This window comes from Arctopsyche grandis, chromosome 10, assembly GCF_051622035.1.
Source record: "Arctopsyche grandis isolate Sample6627 chromosome 10, ASM5162203v2, whole genome shotgun sequence".
NCBI classification, from domain to species: Eukaryota; Metazoa; Arthropoda; class Insecta; order Trichoptera; family Hydropsychidae; genus Arctopsyche; species Arctopsyche grandis.
In genome coordinates, this window is record NC_135364.1 from 15706529 (window position 1) to 15733579 (window position 27051).

The following is a 27051-nucleotide window of genomic DNA, read 5'->3' on the forward strand; positions in this document are numbered from 1 at the left end:
GTTCAATCAATCGCTCCAATGCAACGAGTGTACTATGCACATCAAGAACTTATATACTATACATAATTCGAAATCATACATGAAATATACGGCCAGACATTTTTATTTTTACATACATATGTACAATATACGGCCGCAAGGATCATTGAATTAATTTTAACAATTAATTAAGTACAGAATTAATCCATTAAGACATCTATGGATTTTAGATTTTGGGCACAATTATTACAATTTATACACAGAATAAATACAGATGATTATTAAAACATCTATAGATTTAGATTTTGTGCATGATAGATTTTTTGTGACAGCAGGAAAGAATTTATTTCCCAATTTAAGGAACCGTTTCAACAATGATCAGATAAAATGGGCAAACTCTGATAAAGAAACAATCGATTTGGAGTCACAAAACCCCCAAAACTGACCAGCAGTTTTGGCGGATCGAACCAGTGATCGCATGGTGCTAAACATGGGTTTGCTGCAAATGATTGCAAATCACCTGGCTGCATGCTCATTTCGATTGCATTTTAACTGTTTGAATTTCAGCACGTACGAAAGACGAGATATTCATAGGGTTGCGCAGATGACATTTCGATGTACATTGATGATTGGCAATTCTTAAAATTGAGTTCGATCTTTCTGGCAAGTTTAAAATGGCAAAAGCCGAGACAAGTATGAAATGAGCATGCGCCCGTTTGGTTTGCAATCGTTTGCAGCGCAGGGGCTAACTAAACATATATGTACATACGCTACCATTAAGCCAAACTGCTGGCTATGTCAATATAATATGTCAATATATATATATATATATATATATATATATATATATATATATATATATATATATATATATATATATATATATATATATATATATATATATATATATATATATATATATATATATATATATATATGTATAGATATATATATATATATATATATATATATATATATATATATATATATATATATGGAGTTCGGTCTTTCGTGTCATGTGAGGAGGACGTGCTTCTGCGTTCCTCCCGCTATTACTCGCTTAAACCCGGCTATTGCACGAAATTTAACTTAACCATCTAATCACTTATTTTACTAATTGCATCCTAGTATAATTTAAGTGTAAAAATAAACAGCAAATCGGTCGTAAAAAGCGGTTTTATATCAGTTATTTCGAAAAATTTTGTGCTAATTTTTGTGTCAAATCGGTGTCAAACGAGATACATCTCCCTACCTGAATACAAAAAAAGGGTCCTTCGCCAGCCAAGTCGGTCCCACAGAAGCAATAAATCTTCCACATAATTGCTTCCAGCCAAAAATCTTTAACGAACTTTACTTAATAGAATAATAGCAAACAGAAACGGTGTTTCCCAACTGTCTATCAGTTCTTTTTCATATTTAAATTATATTAAAGTAATTCGTGTAATTTTATATACTTTACTAAAGTTATTATTAAAATATTAAATTGCAAACCGCACTCACATATATAAATCCGTTGTCTCCAAAGAGGCGTCTCACGATAAAGATCTGTAAAAAAGTAGTATAACAATTGCTAATCTATTATTATCATAACTAACTACTTTCACTTACAAAGTAACCCTGTTAAATGGCATGTAATAACTCATAAGTGATCCAAGTGATACCTAGGATGACTATATGTCAAAGCTGACCACAGAGAAGAGTTTATGGCGGTAAGAACTCACTCCTTGAATGGAAATCTCTCTCAAGTACCGCCTTTTTCTCAACACATCTTGGATAAATGCGAGAAAAATAATATCCAAACCTCCAACAAGGTAAGAGTGACGATGGATGATAGCTTAGCTAATAGAAACCTGTATTTAGCCACGTACAATGTAAGAACGTTATCGAGTGAAGGAAGTGTGCTTGCATTAGAGAATGAACTAGAAAGTATCAAATGGGATTTAGTAGGACTTAGCGAAGTAAGACGAAAACAGGAAAACCAAATAATCCTAAAAAGTGGTAACTGTCTCTACTGGAGAGGGCTACCAAATGGTAGAATAGGAGGAGTAGGGTTTCTTATCAATAAGAGAATAGAAAGAAATATTATAGAAATAAACGACATATCGGAACGTATATGCTATGTAGTATTAAGAATCTCGAGCAGGTACACTTGTCAAATCTTCCAAGTGTACGCCCCCACATCTAGCCACCCAGACGAGGAAATAGAAGACTTCTACGAAAAACTACAGGGCGCATACGATAATAGCCGCCACCACTTTAAAATAATCATGGGCGACTTTAACGCAAAAATAGGACAAAAGGCAAACACAGAAAGAGCAGTAGGCAATTTTGGTACCGGCCAAAGAAACGACAGAGGCGATCGCCTCATAGAATTCGCAGAACACAACAGGCTCTTCATCACTAATTCATTTTTCAGGAAAAACACCAACAATAAGTGGACTTGGGAGAGTCCTAAAGGAGACAGAAACGAGATCGATTTCATCCTAACAAATGCCCTGCACTCCGTTAAAGACGTTAGTGTTTTAAGTAAAGTAGATATAGGCAGCGATCACAGATTAGTCCGTGCCAAGATGGCCATTAATATAAATTGCGAACGTAGGAAATTAATAAAAGGATGCAGTAACTCTCCAGATTTCGCTCAACTAAGGTCTAGGAAAAAGGAATTCGAACTCGAACTTGGAAATCGATACGGGAAATTAAACCCAGAAGCAGACATCGAGGAATTGAACACTGTAATTAGTTCGGTTCTAACCTCAACAGGTAAGAAATTAGGTGGTTTCAGGAAACAGATTAAATTAAGCAAAATTTCAGCGGAAACAAAAAACCTAATTAAGCATAAAAGGAATTTAGATAGGGATAATAATAAGCAAGAATACAATCTAGTAAATAAGGAAATTAAGAAGAGAATAGTCAGGGATGTCAGGGATTTTAACAGCAAGCTAATAGAAAATACCATTAAGAATAACCGTAGCCTGAAAAAGTGCAAACAGGATCTTTTCTTAGGCAAAAACCAAATGATCGCAATCAGATCAGAGAGCGGAGTAATAATTAGGAATAGAGAAGAAATCATAGACAGAGTTTACACGTTCTATGCAAAACTATACGAGAACGACAATGGCCAATTCCCCACTCTGGAATCGACACACGGCCAAAGGGTTCCTGCAGTATTGCCTAGCGAAGTAGAGGCCGCGCTAAAAACTGCAAAGAATGGTAAAACCCCAGGGGAAGATAATATTCCCATCGACTTACTAAAATGTGGCGGCCCCCCCCTAATTAATATCTTAGCTAGGCTTTTCAGCAAATGCATCCAGAACCAAGCTATACCAGAAGGATGGAATAACGCAACTATCATTTTAATACACAAAAAAGGCGACAAAAGCGATATCAAGAACTACCGACCCATTAGTCTACTTTCAGCGGTCTACAAGCTCTTCACGAAGGTTATTACAGAAAGGCTGAAGAATATCCTCGACGAGAACCAACCTATAGAGCAGGCAGGGTTTAGGGCAAATTTCAGCACAATGGACCACCTCCAAGTAGTTGGCGAACTAATCGAGCGCGCCAACGAATATCAACGGCCACTGTGCCTAGGTTTCGTCGATTATGAGAAAGCCTTCGATACAGTTAGTCATAATGCAGTACTTAACGCTCTAAAAACACAGGGAGTGCCGGAACCCTATGTGGGACTGTTAGCTACAATATATAAGAATGCCACAGCTTCAGTTAAAATTTTTTCAGGTACAGATAGATTTAGCATAGGAAAAGGAGTAAGACAAGGAGATACAATCTCGCCCAAGTTATTCAATGCGGTGCTTGAGGGAGTTTTCAGGAAATTGGATTGGGATACAGCCGGAGTAAGCATCAATGGTCGCTTTTTGAGTCACCTTCGGTTCGCAGACGATATAGTTTTAGTAGCTCGTGATTCAGCTGACCTACTTATCAGACTAACACAGCTGGACAGGGAAAGTAGAAAAGTAGGATTAAAAATTAACGTAGATAAGACTAAACTAATGTTCAATAGTTATTGCATGCCTGATAGCATCCCCTTAGATGATAAACCAGTAGAAGTAGTAAATAATTATTTATATTTAGGTCAAATAATTGACATGTCTGGTAGTAAAAATGAAGAGATAAAGAGACGTATGAAATTGGGGTGGAGTGCATTTGGACGGATGAATGCTGTTTTTAAATCAAAAATGCCACTCTGCCTGAAGAAAAGGATCTTTGATCAATGCGTTTTGCCAGTGATGACGTATGGATGTGAAACTTGGACACTGAACGCCAAGATGCAAAATAAAATCCAATGCACTCAAAGAAGTATGGAACGCTGTATGCTTGGCATAACGAGGAAAGACAGGAAGCGGAACACGTGGGTGAGAAATATGACAAGGGTAGTGGACATAGTGGATAGAGTGAAGAGATTGAAATGGCAATGGGCGGGTCACGTAGCTAGGAGGATGGACGAAAGGTGGACAAAAGAAGTGCTTGAATGGTACCCGAGAGAAGGCAAAAGAGTAAAAGGAAGACCGCAAGGAAGATGGGTGAACGAAATTAGGAAAATGTGCGGAATGAGATGGATGAGTGTTGCGCAAAACAGAGACGAGTGGAAGCGTGTTGGAGAGGCCTTCATCCAGCAGTGGATGGCGAATGGCTGTAAATGATGATGATGATATATATATATATATATATATATATATATATATATATATATATATATATATATATATATATATATATATATATATATATATATATATATATATATATATGTATAGATATATATATATATATATATATATATATATATATATATATATATATATATATATATATATATATATATTGACATATTTTCGAGATGTTTATGTCATGATCTCCTTGATAATAAGCAAATTCATTAGATCATGTCAAATGTAATCGAATTAACTACATTTGACAACACACATATGTATATCATCATTAAAAATATCCAATCAAACCCAAAGCACAAAAGTCTTTGAGCCTTATTTCAAGGCTGTATAATAATGATCACCTATGGCACTTCAAACTTCACTGCTAATATTTTATATATAAACACTTTTTGTTGAATTTCTTCAAAGAAAATTATCAAAAATCAAATCATAATAACAGCCACGTAATGAATACGTAAATTTATATTGATTTCTTTGTCGAGGCGGACGATAAATCATTCGATCATCGAATCGAACATTCTATAATGATATACGGAGAACATTGCCGATGATTGATGCGTAACATACATTATTCACAGGGCATATTCCGCAACATCGCAAAACGGATTCGAACCCCGAAGAAGACAGAGAACCGAAGAAGAGAAGAAAGGAGGAAGGGCACGTACGACCATTCCACCCACCCTGAAACAAGCGGCCATCAAATAAAACTCATCACTCAATAAAGCGCCCAAAGAAACGGAAAGGGTCTCAAGACGTTAAAGGCGAATAAGAGAAAAAATAGAGGGAGGAAAAACCAACCCAACGAGTTGGTGAAATTATAAATAACTCAATTTTCCGAGCCTGGCCGCATCTTGCTCACGAACAGATTTCGCCAATCCTTTATTTTATATTTACAAAAATATGTAGGTATAATACACATGCCTACATATGTATGTACATGGGATAAAAACTTGCAACAATTATATTTAGAAGGCTTCTAAAAGATCTTCGAAGCTAATAATTAAATAGCGTTTACTATTATGCATGTAGATGGTAAAATCACGAGAAGTTTAGCTACTTGTTATCATAAACATTAAACACAACTTCGTAAAAAATATATTAACACCTCAATATTTATAGTTATTTATTAAATTAAATCGTCAATAGATGTTGATTCCATTATTTACTTGTATGTACATACGCATCAATAAAATAAAGGAAATGCGAAAACCATATACAAAATGTATACATGTTTATATTTTGTGTCTTATCACGTTCAGTTTCCCTTATCCACTCAGTGTCATAACGAAATCAGCCATTATTTGCCACTTTTGGAATCTGTCATAGTCGTCGCGCGGGAGACGTCTCTCCCGGGGAAAACTTTCGCAAACGATTTTCCGGACGCGTCACGAAAAACGCGCGAAACACGTGTGAAATATGACGACGCCGGGATCTCGTTTCGTACAAAAGCGTCACCTTCTCGTATATTTTTATTTTTTCTTGCGAGTTGGTAAAAAAAATCTCTTTTCACATAGTACAATATATTATATACCTATACATATGTATATTCATATCTGTATGTATGTAGGTATGCGGAGGCAGGAATAAACGAAAAACTAATAACACAAGCAAAAAAATCTTATTAATATTGTTTTACGTATGAGATCAATTTTAATGGATAGACTTGAGATAAGTTGGAAATTCCGTGAAATTAAATATTATCAAAAGGAATTTTTATCATTTCTACTAAATTTGATTTAAAAACAAGAGTTTTCTGATAAAATCATTGAAATTATATTTAAAGCTTTCTATAATAGATGAACATAATTGTGAATTGATAATTTTAATAGATGATTTTTATCAAAAAAATAAAACAAAATATTTTATTCAAATTTTATATAAAATAGCCACACATAATAAACGATGAGTTTACAAGCTAAAAATATAGTACGAAATTAATCTTTGTAACTTTGCACATACGTCAACAAGTTGTTGTCTAATTAAATAAAGCAACATCGGCATTGACATTGATTTAAAGCTGTGATGTCAAGCGTAATACACAAAAAAAAATGAAAAAATGAACAAGCAAATTCTACACGAGTAAATGAAACCCCGCACACAATGGGTCAAATATAGCTTAACCTACATATGTATATACGTATCATTCAGTTTTTATACTCTGCCATGAACGCAATTTAATTTAACATCAAGGGCGATATCACATATGTATGTACAATAACAAAAACCTTGCACTACAATCCAAAAATACATCCCAGTTCACAACCAGCATACGTTTTCTAACGTTACATCTGTCCTCAGCAATTCCCCAATGGTGGCTCGCAAAGCCCGACGACACCGTTAGCGATACAGTACATAAATTTGGCCCTATCTCGACTTGTATACCACCCATCGGAGATGCAGCGACAATGCAACCAAGATTCTGTGTACGTGGGTGTGGCACGGTTCCTGTCTAAATTTGCCAGAGACGGTTGCCGCAGGCGGCACCGAGTTGAGGGGGCGGCAAGCAGCCTCGGTTCACGTGTGATGAATGCATAATGTGGGACCGACCCGGACGAGATGTGTATGTGGGGATCAGGTATAACCGGGAAATTGCCAAAGTTTCCCGGGAATTACGAGGGTAGAGAATTCGCAAGGCGCTCCCCAAGCGGCCTGGAAGCGCAGCTCTTCTGAATGGCTGATTAGGCTGACCGGACCCGGAAAAACTAACCATGGAAGATCAGGTGGAAAAGTGGAAGATATATGCCAATATTTATATTTTGCAAATAAAATAGAGGCATTGTCATTTATATGAAATTTTTTTCACCTTATATGTATGGATGTATTATATATATTGATACATCTATTTTATTATATGAACAATACTTTGCTTAAGTAGAGTATTTCTGATGAATAAATAAACAATGGCATACTTTAAAAGCGTTCAATTAAGCTTTTTCCGCACAAAACTAAATAATTTAAAATGTATGAAAAGAAGAAATTGCGGGATTCATTTGAATACACAAGTTATATTAAATTAAATATCCATATTGTATTTATGGTCCGAGAAAGTCACAACTTTACAAATGATTGTTTTCTCAGTTTTTCAGTACTTTCTAAATTTAAATTGCACCCCTAAAATCCGCATTGTTTTTTTACTCTCTAATTGCTTTTTCCAAAAATATACATATCCACTAAATAAACTAATAAACTTATTGAGAAATATTTCAAGAATCTAATTCGATGTGTTTTAATTTATTTTTAGTATATCTAGAAAATTTTCTACAAATCAATAATACCAGATTTTAAAAAAATAATGAAATGCACATTCTTTTTTTTTTAGTATTGGTTAAAAACGGTTAATTGTAAATAACCTTTACTTAATTACTTATAGGTATATAATTACATAAGTATCATACTTAAGTTGTTTGCAACACAGTCTAGATAATTTAACAGAGACAAACGACGTAAACACACGCACCACTCTAAAGAACAAATTGTATAGAATTTTCCATATAATCACTGATTCATCGTAAACAACAATTATCTCAGCGATTTCATTAGCATGATTCAATACAATAATAAATTTTCCGCAATGTGAACCGTTATAATCCCAAAGATAGGTAAGAAGACAGTACGGGAAATCTACTTAGGAATACAAGAAAGCTATAGAATTTTGATAGAAAACACTTAATCGCATTCAAACGAAAACGCTTTTCGTGGGGGCGAGTCTCTCAGGAACAATACACATTCTCTCTCACTCAACCCCCCTCCTCCCAATACGAGAAATGTTTTGTTCCGGAACAAAATCGAAAGATAATTTGACCCTGTCCGAGAACGAAGGCACGAGAAAACTAGGACCAAGGGCGAAGCTCCAAAGACTTTAAGTTGGTGGGCTTGCTGAGTTCTAAGTGTTCCCTAGGGAGCGATATCGCTTGTTCCCTGTCAATTACGTACCGGATGTGTGCCAAGAGTGCCGGTCTGATGCAATAAAGCAACTAGACGGACGTTGTATGTCTGTATGTACATATGTACATACAGACATACATACATACATACATAGTTCATATACACGTAGTGCCCATTAACATGGCTCACCTGGAACGGCACACGAGTATGGGTGCGTATAGGTTATAGGGGTAATTTAATATAGAGCGATGAAAGCAAGTGCATTAGCTGGATAAGGTTTCCCCGTGGGAATTTCCCGGAAAACTCTGATTTTTTTTTAGGTTTGTACATATATGTACGACAAAACGAGATGGGTCGTAAATTTTGCTCGGCATCAATATTGAACTCCCGATTTGAGCTTCATGGCTTCGAATCAATTAAGATTCAATATATTTGTATGTAATAAGTCTTTCAAACAAAGTTTATTCCTGAATATACATACATATGTATTTATGTTGTAACAGTACACATGTATACCCATATAATAGTATTATGTACAATAATAAAAGCCTATCAATATAAAAAATCTAAAATAGTTACCGTTTCTTCCTCATCACATATTTAAATACAAAAATTACGTTAAGAGACAGAATTTTATAATAAAACATAATTAAAATATCGATATTCAACAAAACAAAAACAAAGCGTATCTAATTTGTTTCACGAATTGAGTAGCAATATTCAAATTAATATCGAGATGACTTAGTCAAAATTTGCATTAAAAAGAAACAACAATGTACTTACATACAATAACGGATCAATAAATGGAAGCAATATTGAAAACAAAATCTAATCAGTCAAAATAAAAAAATATGCATTTGTTTTTCCTCTCATATTATTAAACGAACACAAATATTCCAAATTTTATATAAAAATCACAATTAAACCAATATAAATTTTTTATTCATAATTCAAACTTCGAAAAAGCATAATTTAAAAAACGTACATTTATATGAATTCCATACGAATGGAGAGTAACGAGATATTTTCGCTGGGCCACAATAATTCTCACATTTCCCGAAGGGAGTTTTTCCGAGTGTGTCTGCGTCGGTAACGATGCGTGTAATCCTCCTTTATCTGATTAAAATGTTTCACAGAGTGAACAGATAAGCCCTTTAATTACATAAATCCCTACGAATTTATTTATACTCGAGTATGGCCGTTTAACCATCGACAAATATAGCTACATATGTACATATGTACTTTATGTGCTTATGTGAATATGCACGTAATGTAGTGATTGATTTTCAACACCGAATAAAGACAAAATATCGAGTGTAATATCCACATATGTATGTATATATGTACATACATACATAAGTATGTATATTTGTTCTACACACAAGCGGTCTTTATAAGAAAATCATAAGATTCAGTAAAACAATGTAATAAAAACTTCTTTATAAATGTTCATTGACATGCGCACTAAAGTGAACTGGTTCAAACCAGATATACATATGTATGTACATATGAAGTTATGACTTCAATAAGTGAACGAGCTACGTATGTATTCTTGACACCTCAATAAAATACATGACTGATTAGTTCCATCATCGTCTAGATGCTGGGAATTTCATATTTTTTGATGATTCATCGCGTCATTATGATCAAATTTTGCGTGAATTAATTGATAAAAGTTCAAAGTGATGAAACTAATAATTAATACTTGCAATTTGAAATGAACGAAAGCTAGTTGACGTGCACTTAAAAAGTTTGCTTAGTACGATCATTAAACGTTGAAAAAGTTTCAACTATAATAAAATTACTATAATGAAAATAAGTATTTGAATTTTGTCAAAAAGTATTTGAATTTCCACTTGTACTAAATTTTAATGAAGCAACACTACTCCAAAAGTTATAACGTTTACTTAAAAGGCTATTACAATATTTACTTCAACAATACACATATATGTATGTATATTTAGAATTAGCTTCAAAGAGTCTTAAAAGCGATTAAATGTGAAACCAAGATCAAATGTGCAAAAAAAGATCAAATGTACATATGTACATATATTCCGAAAAGATTCTGCAAAATTTAATTTGAATATGAACCGTCGTTGTGCGCGACAGACAGATTCGATTTACAATTCATTTGCGGTCTATGTCGAAACTCGCGGTGGCGTGTGACATCTCGAATGACAGGTTTTAACCGCAAAATTTGATATTTTTGCTTTTTTTTTTCAATAGTATCATTGTAATTATTACCTTTATTGCACTCCTGAGGACTCTCGTCCGAGTTGTCGCCGCAGTCGTCTTCTCCTTCGCATACCCACGAGATCGGTATGCACTTTCCGTTGGCGCACTGAAACTGTCTCGACGAACATACTGTAGCTGAAAATAAAGAAAGAAACCGTGATTAGTATTCAACGCTTTCACTTCGAATAAAGTGCCAGTAGAGTCGGTTGAATGAGTCAAACCAGAGGCATGCCGCATTTTACGGATAGTCTTCAAAATATTATATAATATACATATGTGCAATAGGGTACATCGAAAACAGCTCATTTTGGAATTCGTAAACACCTCTAATTGAAAAAGATGTTCTGTATCATGCGGGAATCCGTAAAAAGTATTATAAAAATTCTAAAAAAAATATTTGCACTGCCGCCACCCAATTCAAGTTTGTGAAAATCATAAATTTTACTGATTTTCGAAGATTTTTAATTTAAGATTTTTTTTTTGTAGTTAATTTCTTTAGAATTTTAATTTGGTAGTTAGATTACTAGTGTTTTTACCCGACTTCGTTCGGTATTTTTAATACAAACCGCTTAAATATGGCTAATCTAATAGTAAAAATTTTATTTAATTTATTTGAATATTCATTTATTAAATTGAACGTCGCGGATTTTACGAACCAAACAAACAAACAAACATACATACATACAAAGTCTCTTTCGAAATTATATATTAGATTATACCTCATCATATAAATGGAACAATTTTACATTAAAAAATCTCATATTTGATGTTTCTTCATATTTCTAAGATACGAAAAAAAACCAAAACTTTATCGCGCGTACCTTAAACGCCAGTGTCGGCTAGTCTCCAGACCATTATCGATGTTCCTTAAACATCGTTACTTTCGTTCGTAGTATGAGATTTTTAACTAAATTGATGTAGCTCACGTCGTTTTCCAATTCGTATAATGCTACAATGTATATAATAAAATGGCAACATTGCCGTATACTATGTACAAAGCTTGCACGCCCCTGAGCCAGACGCAAACGCTCTGTCTTTTTTAACGGTCAAACCGCAAGTTCGAACTTTAATTTCAATACGCTAAAAAAGAGAAAATACTCCCTTCGCCTCGACTGTGTATTTTTTGCCTTTTTATTCGGTCGTAAAAAACACCGGACTGCAGAAGGACGAAGGGACGCATGCGAATTAACCCTCTGAGCGCGGATCGATCGTCGTTCGCACATCCCTCGTCGTCTCGTCTTTAACATTATATATCTTAACGGAAGGAAATAATAATGTATATAATATAAAAGAGGGGAAAATAAACGCGTAATTTGAATCTCCCAGCGCCTCGCTTTCTTCTACTCAGATGACTAATCTCCGGCCGTGTAGCTATTATCCGGTAACGGTGTAAAAGGTTCGAATTTTCTCCTCGCCAATTTCTTATTTATCAACGACCGCCGGACCAATAATTCCCAATAGGGGAATATTATGGAGTGATATGGCTAAGATCAGGGATCGTCAACCCGCTTTCGTCACTAGTGTAATATGCAATCTTACACACATCGAAATCAAATGAACAAAGCGAATATTTTCCGACAAAATTTCCACCATAATATACAATGAGAAAAAAACCCATTCAGATGACACTGAAGAAGCTAATAATTCTGGGAACAAAGGCGAAAAATTGTTTCCAATTTAAACTAATCGTTTTTTAATCAAATAACAATAGGCATTAATTAATAATTGATTGAATAATAATGCAGTTATTTTCCTCTAAGTTCAATAAGATCAAGTTCAATTATAATGTTTGTATATATATATATATATATATATATATATATATATATATATATATATATATATATATATATATACATATATATGTATGTATATACATACATATTTGTAAATACTGAAACGTTTCCTAATTATTATGGTCTAAAATCGTTATAATTCTTACATGGGACGCTGTGTATGTGTGCAGTATAAAAAATATAGTCAAAAAATACGTACACAGAAAGTGCCTCAGGGAAATATTGAGCTAATTCGAAATCGACTTAATCTAATTACCGAAAGTCCGCGGGATCAGCACTCTTGCTATTGCGTCCTAATTCAATATTCAGGCGAAGGAAGTTGACGTCATGAAAAAAAGGAAAGCTATGGCAAAGAAAAAGCTCACGTCCTTTCCTACGCCCGAAAGCTTCCAAAAAAAAAGTGGAAGTAATAATGCTGAAGTCGAGTCAGGGACGTCGGACAGAAAGTAAAAGGGAAAAAATTCACATCAAAACACCTACATACTTCGGAAGATGTTTATTGCTATTCGTTCTTTTGTCGACGTCACTGTGCTTTCCCGTATTTGCAATTTATTTTTTCAGTATGGAAATTTTACATCCATTGAAGTCTAGCTAGCGCTGACATACACAAATCTCATTTTATTAAATAGCGTATTTGATGCAATAACGTATCCTTTATTGAATTATATCCCACCCCACTGTTCGTGATGCATTATCATAATTTCCCTTCAACATTTTCGCCCCTTTTTTTCTCTCCCCGTCAAGTATCACAAGGCCCTTGCACTTAACTAATGCACCCTCGGATTTTTGCCACTTAAACTGGCCGCTAAATTGATACGTCTAACGCGTTTATTATTCATGTCAAAAAAAAATCACGACTAATTTTAATTTTAAAATCACGACTAACCATTTATCGTAAAAACAATATTAAGGTTGAAAAATGATAATAGTTAAAAGACGCTTAAATTACAATCACAACTAAAATAATTTGTAAATAAACTAAACAATTTTCTTTACGTATGCTGCCAATTTACGTTCATATATAAAAAAGAATTAGTTTTAACGATAAAGACCATCAAAGTGAAAATCCGGAAAATTGAATTTGTCCAAAAACTTTTCCAATAGATATTAAGGTAACCGTTGTATACAAATTCTTAGCGATCGTCGAGAAGTTATAGTAATGAAAATAAATATAATATAAACATTTTTGAGGTAAATTTATTTTTAAAGATTTTTTTATTCCAATGAAATGGAATAAAAAATTCTATTATAAAATAATTTATTTTATTTTTTTCTCAGAAGTCGACAAATTTTATAGAATCTACAATATGTATACATTCACCTATATACATATGTATGTATCTACAATCAGACAGCTTTCAAATACATTGTACATATTATATGTATGTATATCTACATACATATTTATAAAATCGTATATGAACATTCAATAACATCCCAGAAATAGACTTAATTGGCTCGTTGAATCCCATTATTACGAAGATATCATCCATCCATAACAACAATACAAGGCTTCTCGTTATATCACGTATTGTGTAGAAAAAAAACAAATCCAACATAAAAAAATATCGCAAAATCGTACACCAACCGTCTATCGGAAATATTTTTCCAGACAATTTACTACGAATTTGTGAATTTTCGCACACGCAAAAGGCGAACTTTGATTCGACGAGAAAGATTTTAATAACCGAAATGGAGGTTTTCCTAATCTGATTTGGGACCGAGCTCGTTTCTGACCGACAATAACTGAAAACGGCCTTTGATGCGAGGATGAACGTCGTTACTTTCAAGCTCTCGTCATTCATGGACCCCTTCACCTCAATACAAAATGTCTATCATCAGTTCTGTATAGCATACAAGATGCTGCAATCAAATAAGACTGACAAAGCTTTCGGACAGGTACATGAAAAAATCTTCATCAATAGATGTACATACATACATAAACACTCCCGTGATGAGAAAATATTTATGATACTATCGTTTTTTTATCGGTTGGAAGGATAAGTGAAAATTTTCTAGAAATATAAGATATAAATACGGTGATTTTTTCGGGGATAGAAATTCGATATTTCACTGGAAAAGTCGAGAATTTACAAAGTGTAATTTACAAAGTGGATCCCATATATTATATATACAAACATATATATGGGATCCATGAATGTGTGCGAGAGGATATTCAAAGTCAAAGTCTTTACACAACTCGCTTAATGTGTTCGCTTCGGGCTCAACCATTGCTCGAGTGACGCGCAAAGCGACGCCAGGCCTGCCAACTGCCAAAATGTTCTCATTTATACCAATCCCACATATATAACCGTCGAAAAGTACACAATTACTGAAAACAGGCCCATTTTATTCAACAGCAACAATTTCCTCATTCCAATAATTGCGTTCTATGCATATTTTTCATACGAAATTGTAAATATGTTTGCTGAACATGATTAATTGTTAAAATGAACATGATTCATTGTTAAATGAACATGATTTTTGTTAAATCTACGTAACAAAACGAGTTTAATTCATTACATATGTACATAATATAATAAAAATCAATTTAGCAAACAATTTTCTATTTTTTTTTACATACATATAAATATATATTTCATATGTAAATTATGTATATTGTATGTACATACATAAAAAATGATAAAATTTTGTGAATTAAGTCAAACAGAAATAGTATTTTTGGAACAGATGATTGGATTTCCGCCACTTTCAAATATAACCAGCCAGCGTGGCTCGGTCGTTAAGCTTCTGCTTAACACTGAGAGGCGCCGAGTTCGATCCCTTGAGCTGACCTCGATTGAAAAGAATTTTTCTGAGTATATCTGTAATGCTGCTGGTCAGACCAGGATTTGTGACTCCTGGTTGATCGTTTCCTATCAAAGTTTGCCATTTTTCTCTGATTTCATTGTTGAAACGATTCCTGATTAAAAATTGGCTAAAAATCCTTCCTACCCACTATGTCACCACTATTTGAGTATGATTAATGTAAATATTACAATAAAAATGTATGTACAATTCATAGATGTCTCGTTAATTGTCGAGTTTAAGTCAGTGTCTCGTAATTTAGCGACTTATATAATAAAAAAATGCTGTATTGTTTGTAATTTGGCCAGGAAGGCGCATTGGGGTTTACCTGTAATGCCTTCCTGGTATGAAATAAAATAAATAACGGCTCATATAATAACGTGAACAAATAAACGTCCATCGCAGAAAATTTTAGTTTTTAATTATAGTAAAAGTTTTATACATACAATATACAATTATGTAAGTCTTGTTTTTGTAAATTTAACGAGCATACAAAGCGTTAAAACATGTATGTCAGCTCGTTCACGACCGGATCAATAGACATCCAATGATGCACAATTGCATCCCATCAACTGCAATTAATTACGAGGGACTGGTGCATTAGCACTGATTGGAATCTGATGCGTATCATATATCGACGGCGTCACCTGTCTTGTTATTTGGTTATGCGAAACTGCGCTGCAAGTTTATATTGCAACTTGATACGTGCACTGCTGTGGACGAAACGAAAGCAAAAAATTCACCGATCACAACATTCGCAAATTAATCGAAACAGCTTTAGAAGAATAATTTGTCAAAGGATTCCGTTAATACTGCGAAATTTCGCAACGGTAATCAGTGTCACGTTGCAACACTGTATCGGTGCAATTTATCGTTTTCGGGATGTCGGGAGTTTTCCGACGGGTTTTTCCGAAAATATGCGTTTCCATGGTAACGATGGTAGTAACGACGTACGTCACTGTGACAGATGACCTCGATATCAGTGTCTAAGGAATAGGGGGAGGAGGAGATGCGACGCGTCTGTCTGAGAAGCTTTTCTAGTGACAGTTTTTCTATTTTCCTTTCGCTACTCGATGCTATTTGCGATACTGATCGTTTTCACCTTTCTTTTGGTGTGTATTTATTATATGAAATATTTATAACTATTTATAATACATATATGTACATATGTACATATGTATTCATTTTGGGGTATTTGTTATTATGATTTAACATACAAACAGTTGTAAATAATTCATCTTTTCAGGTATCAACTTACGTGTATAATACGTGTATAATGTAAATAAATATACAAATTGTATTGTATACTGAAATTAGATAGAACTTAATACGTTGACCACACCCACACTTACTTTATTCATTATATATGTAAATACAAATAGCTCTTTATTTAATGACTAGGTGTAATAAGTATTTTGTAAATTGTTCGTTTTGAACGAATGAAACATTATAATATCAACATTTTGATAAGCTAGGGCATAGTTGTTAGGCAATGAATGGTTATTTTTGTGATATAAAAAATCAATGTAATTATTCCACAATACACATTTGCGTATTGTATGTTCTTTCAATTCTATGTATGTATATGTTCATAATCTCGAAAAAGCAGAATAAACGTATTACAGGCCACCATTATTTTTTAATATTGTTAAACGTAAAACATTATATTTTGCGAGATATTTCGCCAAATGAAAAAAAAAGGAAATAATGCCACTTTCAATTATAACGGCTCATATGTACATACATTATATGATAAAAAAAATACTCGAGTGGTGAAAGATCCACACACGACGCAGCATCGATTTAACCACGTGTCAATCACAATTACAACAACCAATGACTAACAACAAATTGGGTGTCAACGCGTCAATATCAATTATAATCAGATCCACAGTTTGCATTAGGGAGGTTTGGTTTAAATTCCATTTCTAACCTATGTACATAGAATTACTTATACAGTCGTATATTATTATTACGCCGATATATGGTGAATAGCTGTGGATGGATAGATAGGTGGATGCTGGGGAGGGGTGTGAAGAGTCTCTAGGTGGTTCTGTTGCTCGCCTAGCCAGACAATATGATGGGGTGCCGTTCAGAATGCTCCACTCCACATTTATCTCGGTTGAATCTATTCAACCGTCTCGACACAACAATAGGAAGCCCTTCTAGCTCTTCACATAGAGGGCTTCTCCTTCTTCTGCTCCTTCGTCTACTTCTATCGGCGTATTCGTTCAAAATCCAACAACAATGACGGCCATTTCGACCGGTGTGCTACGTCAGAATAGAGTAAATGAGTGCTAGCGCACACATTCGAGATATTATATTCTATGTTTTGAGAGAAGGTGGATAAGATCGCACAAGCGCGAACTGAACAATGCCTGACGTAATCGAAAATGGTCAATTTGGGTCTCCATCATCTGTGTACATCTATAAAAGCTAAATAAATAAAATCGATTTTATTATAATGCAAAAATATGAAGCTCAACATAAACCTAACACTTATATTGCTACTTCTATAGACAACAAGTACAGACATATTAAATATAGCTCCAAAAAAAATTATCGAACTTGAATATCAATGAAATTATTAAATATTTTGTTGCAAATCATGGTTAAAATTTTTGGATTTATCTGTGTATACAAACTAGGGTCGACCCGGGATAGAAATTCCAGAGAAATTCACAAGATTTTTGATGTCCCGTTTCCCAGGAACTCTTTTCTTGAATCCCGGGAAAAATTATTGTAATATTAATGTTATTTAAATGTTATATTAAAGGCGAATGTATGTCTTACGATGAAACTATTATGAAGCGAGAGTATCCTTCTTGTATTGACGACTAATAAACAAATCTTCATTTATTATTTTATTAAATTTATTTTAATCGAAAAAAATATATATTATTTGATAACCGACCAATCACAAACGTCTTTGACCAATCCAGCAAATCAAAAATGACTTTGACGACAGCCAATCAGAAACATACTACAGAAGCCGTTTCGGTTTTATACATATACATACATATATATATATATATATATATATATATATATATATATATATATATATATATATATATATATATATATATATATATATATATATATATGTATAAAACCGAAACGGCTTCTGTAGTATGTTTCTGATTGGCTGAAGATTTCACAAGGGAAGAAATTCTTTTAGATTCAGATGAAGATGAAGACAATTGTTTGATTATAACTAAAGAAATAAATAAATGAGTTATCAAGTAAATTCCCCTTTATACCCACAAGCTATATGCATTTCAATTATAATTGATAGTACATCATTTCTAGTGGCCATTACTTTTTATCATTAATTCTTTATACTGTAACAACTCCTGTGAAATGCGCCAAATTTAAATTTGAGCAAATTCTATCTGTGACGGTGGGAAAAGTTGAAAAAATTGTTAAAATTTTTAATGTTAATTTATATTATGTAAAAATTATGTACTATCTATGAACACACAGTCAGTTCCATTGTATTTTTGTGTAAAAGAAATATTAAAAGCCCAAAAAACTATTAATAGTGACTTATTGTTTAAATTTAAGGTACATTCTTGCCCATTCTCAAAGACTTCAAAGAGTGTTTGCCTGTAATAGTCCCTTGTCCAAACAATGTTTGTATTTTAGGTTAAACCAATTAGTGAGAGGTGACTGCGAGATTGTTAAAATACAAAGTGTTCTATGGCCCAGGTCATGCAGGGCTGTTTTGGTCCTCCGGACAAATGCACCTCCGGACTCCGGAGAAACGTATGCAGTTAGATAGAGTGTGTGTGTGTGTCACATCCAGTGATTTCTTAGTCGCTCACATTTTCATACATTTGGTCTGGACGGTGTAGCCTGGAGCTATGTCCTGGGACATGTGTAATGTAATTAAATGTTTATAATATAATACCGATTCTTCACAAGGTATAAAATTCCGACTGTTAAAATATTGATCAAAATGTATGTCAGCTGTCACTTTGACACTTGGTTATAATATAACATGCTATCCAGTTCACGCATTCGGCAAAGAATTTACGGAATCCGTGAACTGGGCAACGTGCTTGGATTTTTCACGGATTCGGCAATTGTCTTGCCGAATGCTTGTAATAGACAATTTCATGGATTCGGTGTAACACATATACAAATACGAACGTACATACGAATAAAATATCCGACCAAATCGACCAATGATCCGAAAGAGGCGGTGGATGCGATAAACGTCGAGTCCGAATTTGAAATGAAGCGTTCTGCGAGTGCAAATTGAAATCAAACATTCAGTAATTAACGACAGGAAGCGTAAAATTTCGGTCGAACGAATCGCTCGAATTGTTCTCCGTTGAGCAAGGAGAACTGAGGGATGGGGGGTGGGAGGTTGATGATGGTGGCGGTTGTCGAGTTGTAGAAATCCACAAACTCGTGAAAATTGCCGAGTGTTTGTTATTAATTTGGACTGGAAACAGTTTACAGCCGGACATTCGAGTTTCAAGCATCAAGCCCCACATCTTCTATACGTACCTACCTATCTTGGTGGAGAATTTTCAACGAATTAAATAAATAATAAATAAAAAAGTAGGCATTTGCTTTTTCAGAAAAAAATAAACAAACAATTCAGCGAATTCGTCAATTTACCAAATTCCGTAGCAAAATATGTATGTATGGGTGTATTTACATACATACATATATTGCGAAGGATAACGAGGCATTCCTTTGAAACGTCGAATTTGACCGGTTTTTCGTACATCAGCCAAAATTCAATATATCTAAAGCATTTTTATACATAAAAAAACGCTTTATATTGAATACATTGAAAAAAATTCAACATAATTTAATTTGGGCAAAGTAAATATGACCAAATGAATAAAAAAAAGCAATAGAAATTTTAATACACCTTTAAAGCAAAATATATACATACATATGTACGTATTAAAAAAAATCATTTGTGATGCATGTTCATTCATTTATAAGCTTCAAATTATATTTTTACTATTAACTTAAACACAATTTGCCTTAGGTCATTGACTTAAGTGATTCTTTAGTTAATATTATGTATATATGTATAAAATGTATTATGAGCATTTATAAGAATTGTAAATAGATTTTTGAATATTTTTCTTACTATGCCGTACACTAACATTAAAATAAGATAATACTATAATCAATAACAAAAAAATAAATAAATAAAATTGTATAATAGAAAATGATCAGCAGCTATTAAAATAGATGTAAAATGATAAATTGTTAACACAATTTATAAAAAATAAAAAGCAATTAAAAATCAAAATTGTTGTTTTAAACCAAAAATTCACTTTAAACAGATAAAAATTATAAAGTTTAAAACTCTAACTAGACAATCCTTAAAAATTTAATGACAATGAACCATTACACTTTTTGTAGTCATACAATCGAATCAATTAAATTTAAACTTCGGCATCGTTAAAAATTATAATTTGTCTGATACGAGCATTTGAACGAGCTTTTTGAAATTTTCACTAATTGGAGATGTTTTCTTTGAAGCGAAATAGAAAAATAAAATTTTCGAGTAGCAAATCGTTTGAAACGCCCCCGAACATTTTTACGATGGCGCTTACACAAGCCGATCGCGGAAACGGATCAACTCCTTCCAATAAGAAGATAAAATTTAATTATACCTCGCGTGCATCCTCCAAATATAAATTGCGACATTTCGAATTAAATTCTGGATTTTTAAACGGGGTCTTAAACCAACCTTTCGGGCCGAAGGATTAAACGGAGAGCGGCGCAGCCCGAACACGGACGTACGCAAACCGGGTAACAATGTGCGGTGCCGCACATCGAACACGGGAATTAATTATCAGAAGGGCTTTTTAAGCAAATTAAATTTAACCGAATGCGTGGAACGTATTCAATTAGTTGTATAAGCAAAGAACCCGGTTTCGGTTCGATCGATAACGCGTTTGCGTTCAAATGTTTGCCTACAATTAACGGCTTCTTCTCACACAAACGACCTCAAGGCAATTTCAACGGAATACTATTTCTCCCTTCGCTGTATTTTTTGGTTAAAAACAAACCTCCACTATACGGTGATATGAATATAAAATTGATGCTTTAGTTTACTTTGGACTAAACACACAACCGAGCCGCAAATTTCGGTGAGTTTTTTTTTTATTAAAAAAAAAAACACATTTACATATATGTACGTGCAACGGAGTAGATTGATTGAGTCCCACTTTCACGGTCCAAGCAAAGGTCCGACGACTTGATTAATGGTAGGATTCGTTTGCTGACTCTCTTCCGGCCCCGAAAGGGATGAAGTTGAATAATAGGAAGGAAGTAACCAAATTGAATATTGACGGCTGTGCAAACGTACGCCACTCAACCTTGTTTCCGGACAAGATTCTGAAGAGATTTGCGAAAATGAGTACAAGAATATCATATAATGACCTTATGATCCGTATCAGAGTACAAATTCACGTACTGAAAAATGCTCAAAGAAGTCTTGAACTTACATATAAATTAAAGCTTTTTGCGATAGCACAAAAACACCATGTGAATACGTATTTCAATATCTTATACCAATACAAGGTCAAATTCTTTTTAAATAAAAAAATCACAATATATTATTTTTTTTTTAAATTACATTAAATGTATACAAAGCTTATTTACATACATGGATTTAATCTTGCATATTTGCAATACAACTTCATAAATATAAATTGACGACAAACTAAACATCTTACATATTTAATCGCAAATGTACCATATTATTATGTACCTCGCTTATCAATGTAGTTCCCACAATAATCAAATTCACTTTCTCACATTCAAATACGTGAGTAACAAGTCTATTAAAATTCCCGTAAACGGATAGTTAGATAAGACCTGAGTGCCGGACTTTGCCAAACCCAATAGATAAAAATCATTTATATAGATCACGGTTCGATCACATAAGTTAGTCATCACCGACGAGACTCCGAGAGTGGTAGTCATTAATATCGACCTTGCAAGTCGAACAAAGTTAATTAGTGAAACAAAGTTCTACGTATCTCATTTTAAATTCATCATTGTTCCATAATTAAATCTGTAGTTTTCGAATATATCTACCAATAACATAAATGTAACATTTTTATGTTAATAAATAAATTTTGGTTTGTTAACCAAGTAATTTAAAAAATATATAAACTGCGGTTTCATGGCAATATGTTTGCTTTTTTTATCTGAATGTGTATTGAATCTGTTCCAGTCTAGTCGATACTCAAATGTATACACATTTATTTTGGTTGAAAATTCTCAATATGTGCACAAATGAGCATACGCGCATTATAGACAATTTGTTTCGAGTACGCTCGACTACGTCATCACAGTGTAAACATCACCATCAAAGAAAATCTAAGCGTCTTGAAACGATAAGAGAAAATTCCGACGTCTCGCCTAATAGACCTCGATTTTCCGAAAGAGGCGTCTCGACGACGACAATTTTCACAAACAAAGCGAACAACCCAACCAAACGCTTCAAAAACTGTCTTCACTTGTTCAATTCAACAATAATTCCCAACTCAAACGGGCCGATTTAACGTCTCAATTAACCCAGACTATAGGGGATTGGATCGACGACATTTACATGAAATATCCACAGAATAATACTCGACCATCATAACAAAAATACTCCCAGCGTGAATTCAAACGTACCTATTTAAAAATTGCAGGCATATTTTAAAGAAATAATCAAACGTTTCCACGCATCTGAGAAGAGTGTGTGTGTAAGCGATTGCCATTCCACTGAACTGATTCTAGTCTAGGGATGAAAAAACGGTGAAAGAAAATGAGCATTCTCCTACAACCAACCCCCATTCATACCTTAAACCCTCCCCTACTTCCTCAGCGTTCGCCGGTAATGTTTCTTTTTGAGAAAACTCTCCCCCGATACCGTTTTATAAACTAGAACCTCCGCGCTAGCATACATAGTATGCCGAGAGTAGAACTTTTCGGAGATTCGAGACTTCCGGGAAAAAATATGAGCGAAAATATAAAATTGAAAAATCTAATTCCTAATAAAACTCAAGCTTTCGGATCAAATACAACCCCTCACATTAATAATAAAAATATTCAAAAATAAAGGACGCTATATAAATTTGATCTTTAATTATATTCAAATTTTATATCGTTCGAATTCTCAAGTGAATTTAATCTTGAAGTCGAGATACACACGATCGTGCTCAAAAGGTCAAATGTGAAATATTAGGGACAGGGGTAGTGAATATATTGCATTTTTGTGAAAACCCGCACGCATTAAACGGATCCTGAATAATTCCGAACATTCTCACTTTATATTACAAGATTCGCATATTTCATATACATATGTACGTATGTAAATACATATGTATTACTAAAATAAAATGCGCAATAAACATGATGAAAAGAAATAGTTCGACAGATTCCAAATTTTATTTTCAGTATTAAATCGGACGAAAAAGTAAATAAATATAATAAAAATGGGATTCGAAGGCCCATTCTCGGCGATACAAAGAGAAATTTGAAAATTGCGTGTGTGGATTTTGCGCGTCTTACAAAATCCATCACACATACGCACAAAAGACTAGAGGGAAAATATGGATATTCAATAATCCACCTATCGAAAGAAAAATATAATAATAAATCTTGTTTACACACGCAAGGATTACTAAACCGAAAAATATTCTACACGTTGTTTGTTGCCAAGCTCATGACGTCGTCGTTACAATGTATGAAAATAAAAATATATGACCTACTGTAAACAACATATTTCATATACATACATATATACAAGCACACATTGAAACAATTACAAAAAAATAAACTATAATATAAAGTAAATATATTTATAAACATACTTTCGACAAAAAAAAATAACAAGCAATATACATATGTATGTATGTACCTACATATATACCGTTATTACATTTCAAGATGAACGTTTTTTAAACATGTATGTCAATATGTTAAATAAACACGCATCATATGTCTCAGATTTGAAGTAAAAATAATTTATTATTAATTAGACTTTCATCGGTGGAGTATGCCATACACCGATGAAAGTCTAAGTATGTACATATATATGTATGTAATTTAACTTTTTTTGATGTTTTAATAAGCATAAGTTTCGTAGATCTAACGGAATCAAATTTTTTTTAGACATATGTACATACATATGTGTAAAAATTATGTACATATACTACAAGAAGATGTTGCTACATTCTTATAAAAAGTTTTTTGAATACACAAATCTTACTTTCGAAACATATTCAACATATGTACGTGTGTTTGTACATTAAATAAGAATATGTAGCATTTCAGGGCGATAGGCGCGATTATTTTTCTTTAGCGGCAATTTGTGATTTTTAATGGCAAAACGTCGGTCGACCAAAAGGGCCAATTAGACGAAGGACGAGCGTTTGAGACAATTGTGGCCATTTGACATCGTTTAACCCGAGTGTGTTGGTTCTCTGGTTAAAAGGAATGAACGCCGTAGAGATTTCAATTAAGACAGCAGTGTGTGGCCGGGTTCGCTTTCGCTGTCGATATACAACTATTAATTCTTGTTAAGCGAGTCTCGAGAAAATTGCCATTTATGGGAGCCAATTTTCATCCCCCCACCCGATCAAAAAAATATTCAAGAATACTAAGCATCCAGAGTATACCTAATAGGTACCTATCCAGATTACACGGAGAACGGTTTACACCGAATAAATTGTCGGTTTGCTGCAAACAAATGGCTCAAATTACCTGATATCGGATTACCAGCTGAACGAGTCCGTCCCATAAATCAACGTTTTCCCCACTATTATTGTCTTGAAAGACCTCCACCCCATCTAAAACTCTCCCTAAATAAATATTTCCTTTGATTAAATTCATCCGGCGTTAGTCTCGGACGTTTCAACCGTTGACATGCCGATTTGGATATTAAAACCAACTGAGGCAAATTTCGCCTACTTTACATACACGATAACTTGATACTATATAAAATTAAAACCATTTTTTGAATAAAAACTAATTCAGTTTAAAAAATAAGGTTTAAGAATACTATAAAAAAAAATGCAGCCATACTAAAAGTTATCAATCGTTGTTTTCCATGAAAAAAAGTACATATGTGTGAACCAATTTTTCATTTTTATGTCTTCTCTTTGCCTCCCAAACTCTAAACGAGACATGTCATTTTCATGACATGTCTCGTTTAGAATTTGGAAGGCCTTACATATAAAATAGCCTGGGGCCTCACTTCATCTAAGCCCGGCCCTGGTTTTTGTATTCAAATAAAAAATAAACATTAATTCGATAATAATTAATTGATTCTATTTCATACATGAGCCGTTATAATTGAAAGTGGCATAAATAATTCCAATTTTCTTCATTTCGAGAAATATCTCGCAAAAAATTGAATATAATGTTTTGTGTTTAACAATATTTAAAAATATCGGTAGCCTGTAATACTAATTTTCCAAGATTCTGGACGTATTGTATTAAAAGAAGTGATAACAATTTATGAATAGTGTTTTAGGAACTGAAAATTGGACTTCCGCTACCTTCAAATATAACGGCTAATATGAACATATATGAATGTATATGTACATTTGTATTTTTCACAAATGACCTAAATACAAAACTTTGTTTAAATAAAAATTGACCAAGTGGATACTTTCATTTAAGAAGATATTTCTAAATCGAGAATATCCTTGACCAATTTCTCCAGTGAAAAAAACCAAAAAAAAAAAAGCGTCAACTCAGAGAAGTGGGTTAAATCTCGACAATCAAACTTTCAACGTTTATTGCCAATAAGCAACCAAATGTTTTATATCGAAAGATACATTTCCTTAGTCCTCGACTATTAAGCAATCAAAAGAATTTTGTTTATAGACAATTAAACGGTATTGAAGAGGCAATAAAACACGGCAAAGTGGAGTGGTCCGCAAATAATGCGTTTCTTTCGAGTGGACGGGAGAGAACCGAGGGTTGAAAGACGGGGGGGTTATAGGGAGAAGAGATGGTAGCCTTTGACAAAAGCTCGTCAAGACAAAACAAAACTTCGTTCAACGATTGCGGAGCTTTTGCCGAAGCTACAACGGAGCTTTCATAGAATCCCCAATCTGGGAATATAATGCGAACACAAGGGAAATTACCTCACAACATGATGAGCTTTTCGCCATCGACCCACTACATCTCTCTCTCTCTCTCCCTCCACAGTAATATTAATACACTCCCCCGATAAACCGATATTGAAAGAGTATAGCCGTAGACAATATGAGATGACTACACGATACAACAAGTGAATGCACTGTTTGGTCCAACGAAATCGGCGACGAGCGTTTGATTGATGAATTTGCATTCGCGTATATTTCCAATATTCAGTCCCCGTCTCCCCCGTTCCCATCACCCGAAAAAGATATCGATTAAAATTAATCAAATAATAAAAAAATTCAAAACATATTTCATTAAAACCAAACTTTTATGCTCTAAATTAATTTGAAATATCAATGCAACAAAATCGTAAAAGATAGATATGTAAATATAGAAACATATGTACACTATAGGTATTATTTCACTAGCAGTATCCACGATATCCACGCAACCTACAGAACTAGTCATATTTATCAAAATATTGTCATATAATAACTTTCGAGCGACTTTCAGCTATTTAAGTATTT

General features: G+C 33.6%; 1 protein-coding gene across 3 annotated transcripts in view; it reads right to left on the bottom strand.

The window, feature by feature from the left end:
* The window catches only part of LOC143918173 (low-density lipoprotein receptor 1-like), a 213372-nt gene that overhangs the window by 176705 nt on the left and 9616 nt on the right, over positions 1–27051 (bottom strand). For all 3 annotated transcript variants that reach the window (XM_077439922.1, XM_077439921.1, XM_077439920.1), the window contains exon 2: positions 10800–10925. In XM_077439922.1, coding sequence (XP_077296048.1) covers positions 10800–10925 — 126 coding nt within the window. The remainder of the gene's footprint in view (positions 1–10799; positions 10926–27051) is intronic.